Source organism: Xenopus laevis, chromosome 3L (genome assembly GCF_017654675.1).
Source record: "Xenopus laevis strain J_2021 chromosome 3L, Xenopus_laevis_v10.1, whole genome shotgun sequence".
Classification (NCBI taxonomy): Eukaryota; Metazoa; Chordata; class Amphibia; order Anura; family Pipidae; genus Xenopus; species Xenopus laevis.
The window spans coordinates 104,617,021-104,638,154 of NC_054375.1; the positions used below are offsets into that span (position 1 = coordinate 104,617,021).

At 38.8% G+C, this 21,134-nt stretch overlaps 1 protein-coding gene across 1 annotated transcript in view; it reads right to left on the reverse strand.

The window, feature by feature from the left end:
- The window catches only part of mindy2.L (to MINDY lysine 48 deubiquitinase 2 L homeolog), a 28,039-nt gene extending 16,250 nt beyond the window's left edge, over window positions 1–11,789 (reverse strand). The window contains exons 1-3 of the mRNA XM_018253025.2: window positions 11,078–11,789; window positions 8,313–8,370; window positions 4,035–4,099 (exon numbers count right to left, since the gene is read on the reverse strand). Of these exons, the coding sequence (XP_018108514.1) occupies window positions 4,035–4,099; window positions 8,313–8,370; window positions 11,078–11,671 (717 nt within the window). The 5' untranslated portion in view covers window positions 11,672–11,789. The remainder of the gene's footprint in view (window positions 1–4,034; window positions 4,100–8,312; window positions 8,371–11,077) is intronic.
- Window positions 11,790–21,134: the final 9,345 nt, after the last annotated feature.

The window sequence follows — 21,134 nt, forward strand, 5'->3', positions numbered from 1 at the left end:
TCCTATTAAGTTGTCATATGTTTGAAGAACAGCATTTCATCAATTCAAAAAACTAGTTTTGAACCTGAACATTTTTTATGAAGAAAGAAATTTGTATGTGGCAACATACAAATGATTATATAGCTTCTATTGAAAGATATACAGTTAGAAACCACGTAGGCTGTCCATCTTAAGCTTCTTGTATTATAAATGAAGTCATATATCTCCTTTTGAGGTTCTCTACATGGTTAATGAGAGCTGCTCATCATTGGTTGCTCTTCATGTCTTCTAGGCACTAATGGTGTTGATTTTACTAAAGCAAATTAAGTGGCTACAACTTTTTCATACCTCTGTTGACTTTTATACAGAGTTCCAAGTCCCATAATTTGGGATCCACACTTCCTGAAATAAAGTATTGAATATACTGGTAGGGTAGGATGATAGCCAGTATAAGAGAGGATACATACAGGGTTGTTTCTCACAAATTCTATTTGTATTCAGTGAAAGGAGGGTGTGCTAGCACAGATGAAAATGGTAAAAGTCCAATCTGTGAGCAATAATCTCCAACAAATAAATCAGAGGGTTATCTATCGCTTTTGTGACTGTGTTTTAAACTTAATTACCAATGTAAACTAAAAGGAAATGCCATTCATTATTACAACAGCTAAAAACTGACACAAACATTTTTTTTAATTGAGAGAGCTGCTTGCTTGGATGTTAATTAACAAGTTAAAATTAAAATAACGGTTTCCTGAACAGATAACATGTTTTTATTCCTCTGTCTTATATAAGTGCCCACTCCTTTGGTTTCAAACAACTCCTCCGATCAAAGGATGTATTTTTCGTCTTGGAAGCTCTTAATTTTTAAATTCAGTAAAAGTATTAACTATGCTCCAATCCATAAATTAGGTGGTTCTTGGAAAACCACTAACCACTAGAGCCAGACATGCAGGCATGCCAATCTCACACCTAAATGATTATTCCACCATCGCTAGTAAAAGTGCCAAACAAAATTTGTGGCAAACAAAATTTTAATCCATGTGTGAAGCTGATGTAGGATTTGTATGTAGGTGGTGCTCTATTTGGTAACTCTGCTGCTTATGGAGGTAATATGTACATGCAGTTTTTCCCAATATTTCCAAATGGCACTGCAATGTGCAATCAAGATCCCAGTTGGCATCCTGGATAAAACTACACATTGATTGCATCATGTGAGTGCCATTTGAAAAAAGTGTCAGGAACCATTTTCATGTGATTATAAAAATCACAGTGTGAACCATAGCCCTCAGTTTAAGCAAGAGGCAGGAATAGTTTTAGTTCATAGCCAGGTCTGAATTTAGTAAATAGCAATGTTTAAGGAGCTGCACACGTGTTTAACCTGAAGAAGGGATGGTTCCACTCCCCTGAAACTTTGCTGCACAGGTTGTTACAATAAATGCTAATGCTGTTTCACGAAGTCTGCACTACCATTACAGTAAATTGTAGTTTGGGAGGTTTGTGCAAATAAAACCTTTTCATTGGATTTAGGTATGTCTAAAATTACAGATTAGTCTGGCATTAGCAGTCTAAACTGCAAATATCTAAACCGAAAACCGAAAATTAATGTAAATGCTAAATGTGCTCACAGAAGTATTTTAAGTTTACATCAATTCATTTTTTTTGGCCTTAGATAAATAAGATGCTAAAACATATAGACTATATGGTGGCTTTGGAAAGATTAGACAGTGCCTTGTACTTCACTATAACTAGCTACACTGAAAAATATTAGGAATTACAGTTCAAATAGAAATCTACTGGATCTCTCCTCAGTGAATAGGTATTGAAAGTATACATTTCATGGAACCCGAAAAATAAATGTCTTGGAATTTAGGAATATGAAAGTGTATTGTCAAAGCAACACTAGGGCAGCCCTAAAAATACACATATATTCTGAATTCAGAGATTCTGTAGAATTCAAATGGATAAATAAAAATATACCATTATCTGCATTACTAGGAAATCATACATGTTTGCTAAATTTGTAGTGTTTGACTCATTTAAGGCATTTCTTTCTCTCAGGTACAAAGACAAAATGCTTTAACGATTAATGTTGGACACCTTCTAAATAAAACAAATTCCTTGATAGGGTACTAAAAATATGTGGTTTCTAGAGACACCAAAATATAAAAGTATGTTACAATTTGCAGAATACAGATACACAATTGTGCGTAGTGAACACCCCAGAAACTATGTATGTAGGGAAACTATATATTCTGACAAGATCAAAATGGGTTAATACATCTTTCTACTTCAAAGATATCTGTTAAGGCACTTGTTTTCTTTTAATACAAGATTACTATTAAAGGAAGAAAGTGGAAACATTCAACATTTCTTCAAAAAATAATTGGCAGGCTTGGCTTCCATGGCAAATCATCAGATTCATTAAAGGGATCTTTAATGACTGAAAATCTGCAGTTGGCTTGTGAAAGGGACAAAGTTTTTTATACTGTTTGTCAAAACCGGGGCTGTTGGACAGCACTGGTCTAAACCAATGAAGCACCAGATTGTCAAAAAAGGTTATAATACTTTAAAAAATATTTTTAAACGTTTGACTGCTGACCCTTTTTAATTGCCTTGAATTGTTTCCAACATATTAACCATCTTCGAGTGCAGAAGACAAATAGTATTGTAGCCATTCACTTCAGAAATACAATGTACTGAGTTCATACAATTTTCAAAGAACAGCATTTGACAGATTGAAATAAAAGCTATGATGGGGTAAATCTCAAGAAAGCATGCAATTGCTGTGATTGACATAAATACGTTTTTTAAACTTTTTGTCATAAGAAACTGCTGTTAACTATGTTAACTAACATATTCCCTTGGGTTCACACCGTTACACAGGGTCCAGCATGCAACATGATTCTTCTATACTCATTTAATTTCTATTTGTACATAAAAGAGCAGCATTTTTAAATGGAAGCTTCTTTGAACGAGCCAAGTTCTTGTTTATAGCTGGCCTGGAGGTGTTCCAGTTAGATTTGACCAAAAGGGTGCAGCTCAGATAAAAATAGGTTTTTGGGAAGAATGTATGTAAATGCTCTGAAACCTGCCTCGCTTTTTTGAATAAGTAAAAGAGCAAGTTCAAGCAATAACACTTAGGGGCAGATTTATAAAGGGTCGAAGTGAATTCGAGGGAATTTTAGAAGTAAAAAAATTCAAAATTCAAAGTAATTTTTTGGATACTTCGACCATCGATAGGATACCTTCGATATTCGACTATCGAAGTTAAATCCTTCGACTTCGAATATCGAAGTTGAAGGATTTAGCGCAAATAGTTCGATCGAATGATTAAATCTTTCGCTTCGAAGGATTTTAATCCATCGATCGACCGATTTTTCTTCGACCTAAAAAACATTAAAAAGCCTATGGGGACATTCCCCATAGGCTAACATCGCACTTCCGTAGGTTTTAGGTGGCGAAGTAGGGGGTCAAAGTTTTTTTTAAAGAGAAAGTGCTTCGATTATCGAATGGTCGAATAGTCGAACGATTTTTAGTTCGAATCATTCGATTCGAAGTCGAAGGTCGAAGTGGCCAATTTGATGGTCGAAGTAGCCAAAAAAAAATTATTCGGAATTCGAAGTATTTTTTATTCTATTCCTTCACTCGAGCTAAGTAAATGGGCCCCTATGACTTCAAATTTACTTCGAATTCGATTCAAAGTAAAATAGTTTGAATATTCGATAATCTAAGTACTGTCTCTTTAAAAAAACTTTGACTTCAATACTTCGCCAAATTAAACCTGGTGAAGTGCTATGTTAGTCTATGGGGACCTTCTACAGCATTTTTCTACGTTTTTTGAAGTCGAAGTAAAATCGTTCAATCGTACAATAAAATCGTAATTTTACTTTGACTGCAGAATACCCAAATTCGATGAAAAAAGTTCAAATTCGATATTCGAATTCAAAGTATTTAAATTCGATGGTCGAATTTCGAAATATTTTTTACTTTGAAATTCAACCCTTGATAAATCTGCCCCTTATTATTATTTAGTTACCTGGTTATAATTTAGTTACCTGCTCATAGTTCAAACGTTGCACTTCAGATATTTCTTTCGGTTTTGCATCTAGAATGTAGTCTCCTGCAAGAGAAATTCACCAACTTTTATAATTTTGCTGTATTCTTTATTGATTCCCATGAACCCACAAGACACTAAGTATAGAAATTTAGCACTGGTGGAGAACATCCCTTTAGAAGACTAGTACAATACTACGAGGGAGTTACGATCATTATTCAAAGTATTATTTCAATAATATTAGTCCAGTAAAAAACACCACGTATCGGGGACTTCCCTGAAAAATTACACCGTTTGCCAAGAGGGACGCATAATCTGTGCAGAGAGTACTAACAACAGACTGGGGACACCCCTTACAAGTGTTATATTTGGAGAAAAATCTCCAGCAATATGGCAGCATTTGCAGAATGCTGACTCTTGCTCCATGTGTGGGGACTAGTAATGAGCGAAATTTTTCGTCAAGTTTCACCACGTTCCACCCATAGACTCCAATGGGTGAAAAAAATAGTTGTGTGTCAAAATAATTTTGCCTATAAACTTAAATGCAATTTGGCAAATTTTCACTGTTTTTTGACAAAGCAAAACAGGTCAGATCTTCCCATGACTAGTGGGGACCCCAAACATTGACGTGTGACGTGACCCTATCAGACCAACAACTAAAATTTCTGTTGGTAGAAGCCTCTTATGACCTTTAAGTTAACCCTTAGTATGTTATAGAATGGCCAATTCTAAGAAACATTTCAACTAGTCTTCATTATTTATTTCTTATCGTATCGTTTTTTAATTTTTAATTATTTGCCTTCTTCTGAATCTCCAGTTTTCAAATGGGGGTCACAGTCACAAATGTTCTGTAACGCTTCACATTTATTGTTTTTGCTAAGTTTTATTACTATCTATTCAGGCGTTCTCTTATTCATATTTGAGTCTCTTCAAATCAATGTATGGTTCCTATGGTAATTTGGACCCTAGCAACCAGATGGCTGAAATTGCAAACCGAAGAGCTGCTAATTAAAAAGCTAAATAACAAAAAAAAAAAAAATGAAAACCAATTGCTAATTGTCTCAGAATATCACTCGCTACATCATACTAAAAGGTGAACAACCCCTTTAACACCTTCAGAATCCAGCAGTATAAAGAGTAGTTGAGTGAACCAACTTTTTGGAAAATGAGATATGGCTATATCTGCAAGCAGAATAATAGCTGTAAAAACTATATAAGATCATTAGAGCTGTGAAGAAAGTAAAATAACAGTGGTTACTCTATAATTACATGTACTTTGCAATTAACCTTATCTTGCGTATAACAGCATATGTATGTAGCAGTAAATAATGAGAACTGTATATTTCCTCAGCTATTAGCTCTTTAGGAAAAATAAGCAGTAAGTTTAGAGAAAGAGTTATGAATATACTAGATAAACAAGAATTTAGTTTCACATTGGTAAATTCACATTCAGCAAGGTACACAGCAGCCAGTTTGTCATGTGGCATTTGGGAATGAGTAACATCAGCAAAACATGAACATTCTGCAAGACCAAATTAAAGGCTTGTGTTCATGCAAGTACTCATAAGTATATAAATAACTATTAAATTGCAGTTCTAGACAAGTTAAATATAGCATAGAACCACACAGTTGAGCAAGCTAATAGTTTAGAAAACAAAAATATCTCTGGACATTGGTTGAAGATTGTTGTTAGTCCCTGCATACCAGAATCTGTACAGTTACAGTTAACATCTACTGTATTAAAAAACTATTAAAGGGGTTCTGTCGTGATTTTATGGTATGGTTTTTATTGCTAAATTACACAGAGTACATAGCAAATAATTCAATCTACCATTTAAAACGTTATTCTTGAACCAATAAATGAATTTTTTTTAGTTGTAATATTGGTGTGCAGGCAGTCATCGCAGGTCACTGTGCTGGTCATGTGCTTTCAGAAAGAGCCAGTACTTCAAATAATTAACTGCTTTCAGATAAGTTATTGTGTCTCCTACTCAATGTAACTGAAGGAGTTGCTACTTGGGTTAGCCGGACTTGGATTTTTACTAGTGAGTGCTGTTCTGATATCTACCACTAAGTGGGGCATGGGAGCATTTTTAGCAATGCAGGTGTCAGGAAGCTGTTATCTGGTTACCTTACCATTGTTCTGTAGATCAGCTGCTGGGTGAAAGGGAGGGGTTTATAACACTCCAGAGCACAAGTCATATGGCTGACAGCGCCTGGGAAACGAACAACATGTCTAGACAGATGTCAGATTAAATATAAAAAACCTGTTTGCTCGTTTGAAAAACAGATTTCTTTGCAGGATTCTGCTGGAGGAGTGATATTAACTGATACATTCTGTAAAAAAACATGATTTGCATTACAGAATCACTTAAAAGGATACTGTCATTTTTTTTTTTAAATGAATCAGTTAATAGTGCTGCTCCAGCAGAATTCTGCACTGAAATCCATTTCTCAAAAGAGCAAACAGATTTTTTTTACATGCAATTTTGAAATCTGACATGGGGCTAGACATATTGTCAATGTCCCAGCTGCCCCAAGTCATGTGACTTGTGTTCTGATAAAATTCAATCACTCTTTACTGCTGTACTGCAAGTTAGAGTGATATCACCCCCTCCCTTTTCCCCCCAGCAGCCAAACAAAAGAACAATGGGAAGGTAACCAGATAGCAGCTCCCTAACACAAGATAACAGCTGCCTGGTAGATCTAAGAACAGCACTCAATAGTAAAAACCCATGTCCCACTGAGACACATTCAGTTACATTGAGAAAGGAAAACAGCAGCCTGGCAAAAAGCATTTCTCTCCTAAAGTGCAGGCACAAGTCACATGACTGGGGGCAGCTGGGAAATTGACAGTATGTCTAGCTCCATGTCAGATTTCAAAATTGAATATAAAAAAATCTGTTTGCTCTTTTGAGAAATGGATTTTAGTGCAGAATTCTGCTGGAGTAGCACTATTAACTGAGGCGTTTTGAAAAAAACATGTTTTCCGATGACAGGATCCCTTTAAATAACCAGCATGTTTAAAGTGGCCATCATCCGTGTTCAACATAAGCCCATAAAAGATGCTTTTATTGGATTGTATTTCAATGGACTATTGTGTTGATTTCAGAGGGAAGGGTTAAAAATGAATGATTTGTACTATATAAATGAAATAAAATGTAAAAATAAAAACACTTTTTTTTTTCCACAGGACCAACTAGCAAAGGTAATTACTGCCCAAAATGCAAAATTGCCTGCCAGGTTAAAAGTTATGATAAGGTTTTTGTATCATCCTGAAGACATTCTATAACAATATGCAATTGACCTTTTTTTTTTTCTATCTTGCCTTTTAATTACTTAAATTTTTTTTATTGTGCGGCAGCCCGACATAGCTATCTTGTAACTAGAGTTTAAGCAACCTAGCAACAATGGACCAGATGTCAGACCAGAAGATGAACAGTAAATGGAATTAATAGAAAATGCTTTTAATAGAAAGAAATGCAATTAAAAATAAGAATAATCATAGCAGTCTCACAGTTAGGGGGTTATTTATTAAAGGGCATGTAAAAAAAAAAAAAGCCAGCTCACACAGAGGAGAAGATGAAGTGGCACGAGATGGTGATTACAATGCTTGCTAGCATAACTTCATTGGTATTCTTTATAGTATTTCTAAATGATTCTGCTTTTAAAATGGCATGTGTTTCTAGGGTTACCCTTACTACATGGATAACAGCTTCTTTATTTGTGGCACACAAAAGGAAAAGTATGTCAATTTATGCAGATTATTCCAATAGTGTGGGTCTAGAATTTACAAAATAAAAAAAAGTATACAAAAGATTACAGATGCACAGTGCTGTGGCAAAATACATGCAAAATATTAAGAATACCTAATCAAATACAGTACATGGGTACACCTGCAACTTCAAATAATTCCAAAAGAGCAGTTCGAAAGTGTCTGGAAAAAAAGCACTAATTTGAACAATTAAGAATAAAACTCTAAGTGTCATACAATGTACAATCTGCATTCTGTGGATAAAGGACTAAAGTGCCACAGATTTTACCTTATGCGGCACTTCTACAGTGAATTGGGTTTTAAAGCCAAAGACTTAAACAGTTAAAATAAATTGTATGAGAATTAGTTTCAGGCTTTCCTCCAGCCCTTTATCAATCCTCTTGAGGTTTCATAAAGGGCTGGAGTGAAGCCATATCTATTACCCTTTAAACACATAAGATGCAGAACCATTTATTTGAGTGTGCACAAAGAGTGTATGTCTGATAATTGCTTTTTTTGGCCTACCTAGATATTCCATAAGCTGCTCAGCAGTAATAATTTCCATCATTGGTGGCAATTTTACCTGCAACACAAAGTCTGAGTTAATAAATACACATTTACATACTTGTAGAACAGCTGGATTTTAACGAACACAAAGATTTTTAGTAGCACCTGCAACAGTCATAATCAATAAACTTTGTTTCATCTTAGAATTTTCCTGATTACATGATATTTAATATATCTGTGAAAGCAGTTGTACTGTTATAAAAACACAAGTAATGTCTTGATTGCCACGACTATAGCTTTGTGATTAGCAATGCACTAGAGTATTGAAATGTTTTTCAGGTATTAAATTAAAGGGGTGGTTCACTTTTAAATTAACTTTTAATATGTTATAGAACGACCATTTCTAAGCAACTTTTTAATTCAACTTTCATTATTTATTTTTATAGTTTTATAGTTATTTGTCTTTTTCTTCAGATTCTTTGCAGCTTTCTATTTAGACTCTCTCCTATTCATATTCCAGTCTCTTATTCAAATCAATGCATGGTTGCTAGGGTAATTTGGGCCATAGTTACCAGATTGCTTAAAATGCAAATTGAAGAGCTGTTGAATAAAAAGCTAAATAACTCAAAAACCTTCAATAATAAAAAATTAAAACCAATTGTAAATTATCTCAGAATATCATTCTCTACATCACACTAAAAGTTATCTGAAAGGTTAACAACCCCTTTAATAAAGTAGAGAACAGAATTGCTTGATTCAATGCTCATATTAAAGGGATTGTTCACCTTCTAAACACTTTTTCAGATTGTTCCCCAGAAATAAAAATGTTTTTCAATTACTTTCCATTGTTAATTTTTTACTAATTTTTTCAAAATCTAAGTTTAAAGTTTAAGGTTCCTGTCTCTAGTGTTTGAGTGTGTCAGCTCAGTAATTCAGGCGCAGACTCCAAACTGGTACAATTTTGCAACATTTAGTTGATACATATATCAGCAGCATCTCTGGAGTATTAGCAACTATTGTATCAAGTCTAACAGCTGCCTGTAATGAAACCAAGAGATTCTGCTCAGCAGGGACAAAGATAAGAAATGTATCAACTAAATGTATCAATTTAGAACAGTTTACAGGGTCAGCGACCCCTCCTCCCAGAGCTGCTTTAGAAGATGAAACGTAACACTTTAAACTTGATTAGAAAAATGGTCACACATACAAAATAGAAATTAATTAGAAAATGTCGTTATTTCTAGTAAACTATCTGAAAACAACTAGGTGTTTGAAGGTGAAAAACCCCTTTAAGGGTAAGGGCACACGGGCAGATTAGTCGCCCCGGCGACAAATCTCCACTTCTTCGGGGGGGGACTATCTCCCCAAACTGCCTTCCCGTCGGCTAAAATGTAAATCGCCTCACGAGTCTGCTAGGGTTGCCACCTGGCCGGGATTTTACCGGCCTGGCCGGTAAAAATAATGGCTGATCCCAATGTTATTAATAGGGAAAAAAGATAAATATACAGGAAGGCCAGTATTTTTTTCCAGAAAAGTTGGCAACCCTAGAGTCTGCCCATGTGCCCTTGCCCTAAATAGGTTAGAAAAGTAGCAATTTGCAAAATTAATGCAGGATACATTTCAACATGTATACAAATATTTTCATGCATAGGGTTTGTTTTAAACAGAATTATTACATTATACATAATAAGGAACTCAATACAAAGATGAAGCAGATGTCCTATGCATTGTGCATTTTCACTGGCAAACAGTTTATCCGAACTCTGTCAGCAAACCCGTAGTGATCATGAGTATGTTAAATAGCAGTGACATTGTATTCATCTGTGAAAACTAGAGTATAAACCCTCAGAGTGATGAAATAAATAAGGGCATGTAGAGATAGGCAAATAAATAAATAAATAAAGTAATCGGGTGGTTTAACTTTAAGTTGACTTTTAGTATGTTATAGTATGTCCTATTGCTAGCAACTTTTCAATTGGTCTTCATTATTGTTAAACTATTTAGCTTCCTCTTCTTAAGATTTCAAGTGCAGGTCACTGACCCAGCAGAAAAAAAAAAAGTTTGCTTTGTGAGTTTATAATTGTATTATTACTATTCCTTGTCTTTCTATTCAACCTCTCTTCTATTCATATTCTAGTCTCTCATTGACACCACTGACTGCTTGCTAAGGAAAACAAGAGCCTAGCAACCAGAGCTCTTGAACAAACAGCTAAATCACTTAAAAGTAATGAATATAAACTGCAAATCCTCTGAGAATATCAATGTCACACCAAAAGTTAAAATGTATTATAAATAGAATATTTATAATAAATTACTGCTGCCATGTATTTTATTATAAGTAAATAGATTATCGCTTTTGTTGCGCCCCACTTTCCCACCATGGCCAACTACAAATTCAACGTTGTATTTTTACAGTGTCCACCAATCGAGAGCCTGTAAGAGATCTATTTTCTCTGCCAAGTGTACCAAGCTAATCTCTAAAATTCGATCAAGGCTCCAAAACTGAATATCGTATATATAACTGCAAGTAGTTCACGTAAGAGTCTCAGCCTATCTTCCCATCTTCTAAACAAAAAAAAGCAATAGTCTGAATATGTTCCTTTCCTCAGAGAGGGTCTACAACACTAAATGGGTCCTGAGGAACTGACCCTAACTACAAAAAAGCAACCCCCCAGGACAAAATATTGCTGTATCCAGAAACCCATGAGAGCAAAAAAACAATGTGACAATTTGAGGATGCAGAGATTTATAGTTGAGGATTCTGGGATAATCTGATCATTTACCTTCCAGGCCAGAAGCAGGACATTCATAATAGCCAACAAGGGACATGGACCATTCTCATTCTGAGTTACTATTGGAGTGCTCTGCTCTTTCCATCGGATCCATTTAATATGATACACTGATTGGCCAGGGAACCTGTCCCTTGGGGCAACTCCATCTTTGCCTTCCTCCCCTTCTTCACTGACTTTCTCATCCGGTCCCTCGCTGTTTAACTCGGAGCTGGGACAAGACAAGAGATTGGAGAAGGAGGCTAGTGAATCCAGGCTCTGGGAGGCTCCAGGTAGGCTCTGGCCGCTGCTGCTCGGTTCCTCGGGGGTTAGTGACTTTGGGAGTGAGAGGGCAGAAGGGGGAGATTCAATGCCATTTTGCCCCTGACTACATTCCGGAGCTAACGTAACCGTGTCAGATGCTGCCAATACCGAGTCCTGATATGATTCCTGCACCCCTGACACTGTGGCTCCTGTGCTTTCTTCAGCCACTGCCTGGGCTCCGTCACCAATAAGCCTCTCGCCTTTCTCTTTAACCTTTTCCGACTGATTTTCAGCTGCGCAGGTGATGTGACTGACCGCAGATAGAACCGGTAGGGAAGTCTCCATGGCCAACAGCCGCTGACTTCTGTTACTTACACTGCACCGGCTCTTCAGCTGTTGCCAGAAGCCATGACAGATCCGCCCATTGCGTCACGTGTGTACAGCACGACTCAGTCACAATACGTAACCAAGCCTAGTGTTTGGATTGTTTTGCCTGTAAATGTGTTGTCAATAAAGTTTTCTGAGGGAAAAAAAAACGCCTCCCAGCTGATTGTGTACCTCAAAGTACTTGAGTTTTGAAGGGCTCTGTTGTGTATTCATTGAAATAACCAGGTCTGGACTGAGCTTCAGAATAGGTCCTGGCATTTGAATATACCTCCCAACATTTTGGAAGTAAAAAGAGGGACAAAAATTTTTTTCCGCACGTAGCGCAACAATTTTTTTACCACACCCCTTTCTGTGGCCACACCCCCTAATTACCATGTTTGTTTTACAAAATTTGGCAGGTTATGAAAGTTTGAAAATATTTCTCCTTATCTAAACTGTGTTTTTGTGTCTCAAAATTGTTACAAAGTATCTTATTTGCACCTGTTAGCTGTTCTGGGCTCTCTGCTAAAAGCCAATTAAGTGAGAAACTTTGTTTCTTTTTCTGGCTGTTCAGTGCAGAGAAAAGAGGGACTTTCCAGTACAAATGAGGGACTGCGGGTTGAGCTGTCAAAAGAGGGACTGTCCCTCCGAAAAAGGGACAGTTGGGAGGTATGCATTTCAAATACACACAGGCCCTGATTTGTGGAAAAGCCGCCTAGGCCTAGTGTGGCAGGATTTTAGGTGGTGGCATGCCACTAGGGTTGCCACCGTTTCTGGAAAAAAATACCCGCCTTCCAATATATTTATCCTTTTCCCCTATAAATAGCATAGGGATCAACCATCATTTTTACCGGCCAGGTAGCAACCCTACATGCCGCTAGGGTTGCCACCTGGCCGGTATTTTACTGGCCTGGCCAGTAAAAATGATGGTTTATCCCAATGTTATTAATAGGGAAAAAAACAAATATATCATTTTCAGAAAAGGACCCTACATGCCGCCCAACCACATCCACATTGGTTCGGAAGTTCTGGGGCTACTGAGGAGATTTTTTAAAATTTCCATTGCGCCAATCCTCAGTGGTCCCAACCGGATGATAACAATTTGTGCATGTGAAAGCAAGGAGACAGGGGTGACGAATGGAAGCACGACTGGGGCACCCACTATGTAAATCTAGCCCTGAATACACAGATGCCAAAACAGCCCCCACTAGTCTAATAAATAGTCTATGGCATCTTACAGCAGCCCCTCTGTCATTTTCCTGAATCCACAGATTGCCAATACAGACATAGAAACAAGAAGATCATATCATAATTACTGAGATTTTTTTTTCCTGGACTGGAACATGGCAATGGGCAACTATGGGTTGATCCTCCTGCTATGCAAATGTGCAGGAAATTACCAAATAAAAGCTTTGCTTTCGTCCTCAGCCGCATCTTTGTCCTTCTGTAGTCTCCCCCTATCAGATGGGAAGCCATGCCCACTGCCATGTTCCCATCCAGGAAAAGAAAATCTTAAAGGAACAGTTCAGTGTAAAAATAAAAACTGGATAAATGAATATGCTGTGCAAAATAAAAAAAAATGTTTCTAATATACAGTGACGGAACTAGGTGGGGGCGGGCCCTGGTGCGGGCCGTGCAGCCAGGCCCCCCATCGTCCATGCGGCTGCAGCCGAATACAGTGGCGCGCGTGACGGACGGGGGGCCCTGCGGGGGTGCGGGCCCTGGCCCAATTGCACCCCCTGCTCCCCCGGTAGTTACGCCACTGCTAAAATAGCTAGTTAGGTAAAAATGTAATGTATAAAGGCTGGAGTGACTGGATGTCTAACTTATCAGAACAGAATACTACTTCCTGCTTTTCAGCTCTCTAACTCTGAGTTAATCAGCAACTTGAAGGGTGGCCACATGGTACATAACTGTTCAGTGAGTTTACTTTTGATCCTTAGCATTCAGCTCAGATTCAAAAGCAACAGATATGACCCATGTGGCCCCCTTCATGTAACTGACTGGTTACTGCCTGGTAACCAATCAGTGCAAACCAAGAGAGCTGCAAAGCAGGAAGTAGTGTTCTGTTCTGTTATATTAGACATCCAGTCACTCCAGCCTTTATATATTACATTTTTGGCTAACTATATTAGAAACATTTTTTTATACTGAACAATTCCTTTAAGTATGAGATGATTTTCTTGCTTCCTGTTCCTTACACATAGCAGTGGACAACTATGGGATTTACAAAAGTTACTAACAAAGATTTTTAGGGTGGGATTTATTGGTTAGAAATAGCAAACTGCAGAACTGCTGTACCAAAAAAAGGAGGTTCTTAGCAAATATGTCAAAATTGTAGTGTCAAATTTGTAGTGTAGAGTGTACAAAGTTATGTAGAGTGGAATAAGTAGCAGATTTGCAGATGTCTTCTTGGAGCACATAGGACCCCGCCATTGCCCTTGCAGTGTGTTCACTGTTCTGGGTACTGTACTTGGAATCATAAGATTGTAGGGTGCATTGCTTTATCCAGTTTGTTACTGTCAATTTTGATGGTTGCATTCCAGCTTTCAGTCCTTTGGGAATTACTAGCAAGGAGTCTGACTTCCTGATTTCTTTTACTTTGTCCAGGTAGATCAAATACATCTCCTGACAACTAGGGTATGCCAGATGGTTTCCTGTTCTGTTTGTGGACTGTGACAGAAAGAAGGTAGTATGATTTCTTGTGAAGTGTGAAATTCTGAAACCACCTATTGTAGGAAGTTGTCAGCTGTTTTGAGTATTAGAAAAGCTTGTTAGTCAAGCTGTCCAAGGCTTAATTGAGGTCCCACGGGGATATTTGTGATCTGACCTTAGGACGAAGTCAATTGAGTCCTTGGAAGAACCTTTTGACTAGTGGTTTGGAAGCCCATTGAACTTTGAGAAGTGGGAAATGGATGTAACTTGTTCTTTGAGTGTGGAGTTGCTTAGGCCTAATGCTACTGAATGCACTCTAACACTTGTATCTCTAAAATTTGAGAGGAAGTTCTACTGGAGTCATGCAGCAAGTTATTACATTTTTACCAAACTGTCAAGTACTACTGGATGGTAGAGGGTTTTCTGGCTGCTATGAGGGTGTCAATTGCCCCAGAAAAAAAGGCCAGTGGAAGAGCCAAGCCTCTTTGGGTGAGGGTGGTTCTGCCGTTCCTGAGACAGGAAGTCTGGCCATGCTGAAAGAATGAGCAGGGAGTCCTTGGACAGTTGAAGGAACTGTGTGAAACAGGGTCTCCTCGGCCACCAAGGACCTACCATAGCCACCTCTGCTTTGTCTTTCTTGATTTTTTGAACTACCCGTAGGATGGATACGAATGGAGGAAAGACATAAGCCCTCTTGAAGTTCCTTTGAATGGAAAAGGTGTCTGCCACAAAAGCCCCTGGTTCTGAAGTCCATGCAACATAAGTAGGGAGTTTTGCATTCCTTCTGGTGGCCATGAGGTCTATTGAGAGAAGACCCCATTTGGTTTGAATCATAGCAAAGACTGTGGTGTGGAGTTCCCACTCTCCAGCTGGGTAGAGTTCAACTCAGTTTGTCTGCTACCATGTTCACGGCTACTGGTAAATGTTCTGCTTTCAAATCTGCCAGATAAATTTTTGCCCATCTGAAAATAAGTATGGTCAAATGCAATAGAGTTTCTGATTTCGTCCCTCCAAGTTTGTTCAGGCATCTGACTGCTGCTCTGTTATCTGATTTTATAAGGACATCCTTCTGCTGAATCTGGTTCTGAAATTTAAAGAGATTCAATTGCTTTTAGTTCTCTCCAGTTGAAATAGTGACTCGCTTCTTGAGTTGACCCTATTCTCCTGGTTGTTTGGGTCCCCAGATGGGCTCCCCAGCCCTGCCTGCCCGGATCTGTGGTAATCGTGATCCAATTTCTGTGATGTACGCTTAATGGGGTTGTCAGATTTTTGGTCTGGAGCCACCATAACAGGAATGATACTGTCTCTTCTGAAAGCTGGATGATCTGCTCTCAGTGATTGTAGTCATGATCCCAATTTGCCAGGAACTCAAACTGGAGAGGTCTGGAGTGGATCTTTGCCCACTTGACACAGTCCACCGTAACCCCCATCTTGCCTAGAACTTGTTGGCAGATCCTTGCTGATGTTGTGTAGAACTGGATAAAGTTTGAGACACATTGTTGTAAGTTTGGGATCTTGTGGACTAGGAGACTAAAGTTGAAAGTGGAAGTGTTGATAGTTGTCCCCAAAAATCCCATTGTCTGGGTTGGGGATGGGTGGCTCCAACCCAACTTCTGGAGATAGTCTGAAACAATAATCACTTGTTGGGTTAGTAGAGCCTTCGATGGGGCTTTGATAAGAATGTCGTCTAGGTATGAAAAGATTTGGATATTTTTCAGCCTCAAGTTTGCTATGACTAAAGCCAGGACTTTTATGAAAATTTGGGGTGTTGTAGATAATCCGAACAGCAGAGTCCTATACTGGAAGTGTTCATTATTTTAAACCTTAGAAATTTCCTGTGGCCTTTACAAATTGGGATGTATAGATAAGCATCCTTGAGGCCTAACTTTGATAGCAAGTCTCCTTGGTTTAGGCACTGTGCAATCAACCTCATAGTTTCGATTCTGAAGTAGGAATGTGGAGGTGTTGGTTTAGCTGTTTGAGGTTGAAGATAATTCGGAAGTCCCTGTTTTGCTTTCTTTTTAGGAATAGGTGGGAGTATCACGTATATTGGCAAGCACTTCACAGTCCACTCGTCGAGTAAAAACTTCAAGTTTTAGGTGGGAGATAGGTGGGAGTAAACCCCGTCTAGTGCTGTGCTGTGGGGACCCTTAAGATAATTATTTTCTCTAGGAGATCTGAAATGACTCTGTATATGGCTTTTACTCCATCTGTGGATCTTGCCAAAAAACATCCATTGTGTTATTACCATAAGTGTGATGGCAGACAGCCTATTTTTGAGTTTTGTTGTCAAAACTTTTTTTTATAGCTCTGTGGGAAACACAGCCCCCTTTCAAACAGCTTATCAACACCAAGTACTGGTTAATGTTACGTGAGAGGTGTAATCTACTAGAAAATTCTGCAAGCTTTTTTGAGCGATTTGCATCTGTCCACTGAAAGGACACTGCATTTCCTGGTGAGTCCCATTCATTGGGAAAGTGATTTTCAACATTTTGTCATACACTCACAATATATAGTTCTAATCAGAAACTGACGTTTTTTTTTTTTTAAACAGTTACTCTATACCACTCAAGTGTTTGCTAAGTTGCTAACCATACAATCACTTCATCTTATTGACAAAAAAAGTGTCCAACTGCTTTAATATCTACATTGAGCAAAAGTATATCTTGAAAGAAATTAGGGTAAAACTTGGTATATCTGCTTTATTCTTAAAACTATGAGTCAAAGACTGATAGAATACTTATAGAATGCTATTAACAGGATTATCACATACTTATTATTATTATTAAGATGTATTTATATAGCGCCAACATATTGTGCAGCACTGTAAAGTAAATGTGATTATACAACTAAATCACATTAATTACATACATAGAACATATGGAGTTTCATACATCACAATCAATACCGGTACAAAAGGTGAGGAAGGCCCTATGCAGAAAGAGCTTACACTCTAAAAGGAAGGGAGTAATACACAAGGTGTGGGAGAGGGCAAGATCGAATTAAGTGGGTGAGAAATATGGTACTGTATGTGGTGTTGTGTTTGGTAGTTGGCGCCCTAGACAACCTGGCCAGGTACAGCGCTGGCTGAGTGGGCATGCGCGAAACTGTGCTCTGGCGCGCATGCGCGAAAGTGCGCATGAGTGGGCATGCACGAAACTTTGCGCAGAAGCACAACTCCAAAAATATATGCGTGCCAGTCAGGGAGAGACGGAACCGGACAATGGGGTAGGCGTCAGAGCAGGTACGTGCCTAGCGCCCCTCCAGCTTTGCGCCCTAGGCAAGTGCCTACTCTGCCTACTCCTAGTTCCGGCCCTGCAGACCATCACAAAATGGCAGTTCAAGGCAAGAGATCTAAAAGGGCAATATTTACTTAAATATATATTCCAGTTTGGTAAGATTCTTTAATATGCATAATGGTAAACAGTCAGGTAATCCAGCCCAGGTTTTTCCTAACCTCTCTTTTATTTATTTGTTTTATTGCATATTTAAGTAATGGTATGTAAGGGCAGAGACACGCAAAGATTCTGGGAGATTTAGTCGCCTGGCGACAAATCGCCTCTTTTTCGGGCGACTAATCTCCCTGAAAAGCCTCTAAATCTAAATCACCGGTGGGATGGCACTCGGATCACTTTGTTTTCCGAAGTTGCCTTACAAGGAAACTTCGGGCGACTTCGGAAAATGAAGCTCTACAAGTTGGTGGCGATTTAGATTCTAAGGCAGTTCCAGGAGATTAGTCGACCTGAAGAAGAGCCGATTTGTCGCTGGGCGACTAAATCTTCCTGAATCTTTGCATGTGTCTCTGCCCTAATAGTAATAGTCAAGGCCAGGCTGTAAATGCCACTGATTTGGATTCTTCTACCAACGTTCACCGGTATCATGGAATTCTGACGATTACTGTGGTGTCTTTAGAGTACATCCATAACAAACCACAGCTAAATAGAACGAACTTTTTAAATAAAGAAATATGCATTTATTCCTTGTTATCAATATGTAATAAGTTCAAATAAGGGCAAGATTTTCTAAAGATGATTCTGGCTGTCAATAGGCTGAAGTAACGGTGGCACTACACGTCAGTGGACTAAACCACTCCCTGCACACCATCGAGGAAGGGTTAACACGAGAAAAAAAAAGAGGTTGACGTCCGTGATGTCACCGAACCCAACATCTACGCCCACTCCCCAGTATCAGCAACGCCCTATGGAGAGCACTATTTGGCAGGAAGTTGAGAAAGGACACGGCGCATGCGCATAATGGGGAAAATAACCTGAAAACAAACGGGTTTATCCTCATAGCGAGCTGCTTGAAGAACGGTATCGTTATAGCAAGCGATGGCCAAAGTGGAACATTCAAGGAATCATGATAGCAAATCAGTAATTCATTTGTTCAACCTGTCATTTGAATCTGTAAAACAGCGAAAGGGCTCTAATAACGTTTTGTCCCATCGAAATGTTTACAGCCAGGTGCTACCATATAGCTGTTTTTTCTTATTCCTGAAATAAAAGAATGGGGTTTAGAGTCACTCATGGCTCTTTTGCACCAACATTCCCCTCTAAAGGGATCTAAATAAAACGATGTCAATTTAAAGGGAAATCAAACCTCTGAACATTGCATTCTCGATAAAATATATGGCATAAACACTGTTTCATATAAATAAACAATTTTAGTAAAAATATACTTTTTTAATAGTATGTGCCATTGGATACTCCTAAAATTAAATATAAAAAAAAATCTCTTTTTTAAAATGGATTTCAATGGAGGATTTTGCTGCATTAGTGATTTTAACTGATGATGCATTTTGTAAAAAAACATGTTTTCCCATGACAGAATCCCTTTAAAGGGCAATATTTACCGATATCCAAATAGGTCACTTATAATATACATTATCTGGTAGTCAAGTATTCATTCTGAAGTTATAGTTTCCTCAAGATGGTCATACACATTAAGATCTACTTGTGTGGTTGGCTGAACTTTGCAGACAGTCCTCCTCTACTCTTCTGCCTAGCTGCCATTGCTCATTTATATACTTGTGCCTGCCTAAGTGACATCAAAAATGGTGTGGGTACATAAGGAACCCTAGGTTTAACTGAATACAGAAAATGCATATATATAGTTAGGGACGCTGACACTCTAGCCCAGAGCTGTCAAACTTCTGTGGTGTCGGGGGCTTGAATTTTTCTTGTCTAAATGATGGAAGCCAGTGTTGACCTTTTAATCCACACCTACTTTAAACCACACCCATGTTACCACAAGAACATTTAAGGTCAGGCCACACAGGGCGTTTTGGGGAGATTTGGTTGCCTGGCGACTAATCGCCTTGTTTTTGCGGCAACCAATCTCCCCAACGCCTTCCCTGACTCAGCGCCGGCTAAAATGTAAAAAACGCCGGTGCTAATCACACGCGGTGATACGTTTTCCGAAGTCGCGCAAAGTTTCCTTGTGAGGCAACTTCCGGGGACTTCAGGAAATCGAACCGCTGCGTGTGATTAGCGACGGCGTTTTTTAAATTTTAGCCCAAAACACCCTCTGTGGCCTGAGCCTTAAGACAATACACACATTAATGGGGGTAGCACACAAAAAAAAACAAATGGTTGTTTATTGCAGGGATATTACTCATCATATGTGACAAATTTAAGTTATATGAAAACATATCCTTAAATCCATATGCCTCCTCCTCCCCTGTGGATAACACAGCAACCCCCCCCCCCCAACATATTGCTAAATTGCCCAAAGTTTCCTCTGGAGGTGAATTAGCGATAAGCTGGCCATACCGGAGAGGCATATTTGGGAGATTTGTCGTTCGCAGCCACACAAAAACAATCCACAAATCTTGTGCCACTGCCCTAAAGCTTAGTGTAAGCAGTCACAGCAGGCAGACTTTCATGTGGGGGGCCACTAGGGTTGCCACATTTCTGTAGCTCACATTCCGGGAAGGGGGAGGTGACATCACAGGGGTGGGCCAGTGATGCAGCGGGTCAGTTAAATCATGGGGTGAGATGAGATACATCATGGGGCGTGACTATTACGTGGCGATCAGCAATTGGCTGATCGACATGTCAATCAAGGGTGATCCTGCCCGGTTTTCCTTATTTGGAAAACTGTGCGACTGTCTTGAACCGGGCGGCCCTCCTGAAAATCAGGCTGTCCAGGTCAAAAATAGATGGGTGGCAACCCTTGGGGCCACACAAGGGGCCGCATTTGTGGCCCGCCAGTTGGACAGCACTGCTCTAACCTTCATAGAGAGCTGTTGACCTGAAAGCCTGGTATTGGCTGTTTAAAATGCTAATATCTCAATCACTAAAAACAGGAAATGAATGTAAATTGCAAAGGACCACTCTGAATAATAATATATATGAATGAATTTTTTGGGGTTTAGATCCTCATTAATCTATGCATGTTATGCTTTGTAGTGCCACAGCAGGTGTATTTTGCTATCTTGCTTTTTTACTGGCAACTAAATCAATTGTACATACATATTCAATTCTCTTACTGGTTGACTAACTGCCATTTAATTGCCAACTAGTGTAATCTGCAACATGTGTTGAAATTAATTGCTAGTTAGTCATTAAGTATGTCTATTTAATACACGGCAACCCAAAAGGGCTCTTACACATGGGCGGTCTTTCCTTTCGCTCCCCTGCATGCGCTTTCTTCTGTTCACCTGCAGGGGAGCGCAGGAGTAGACACACTCAATTATTGTGAAGGGGGCTGTACTCACACATACACATGTAAGCTTAAAACGCAGGTGGGTCGTTCTTTCGGCGCATACATGCGTCTGTGTGACAGC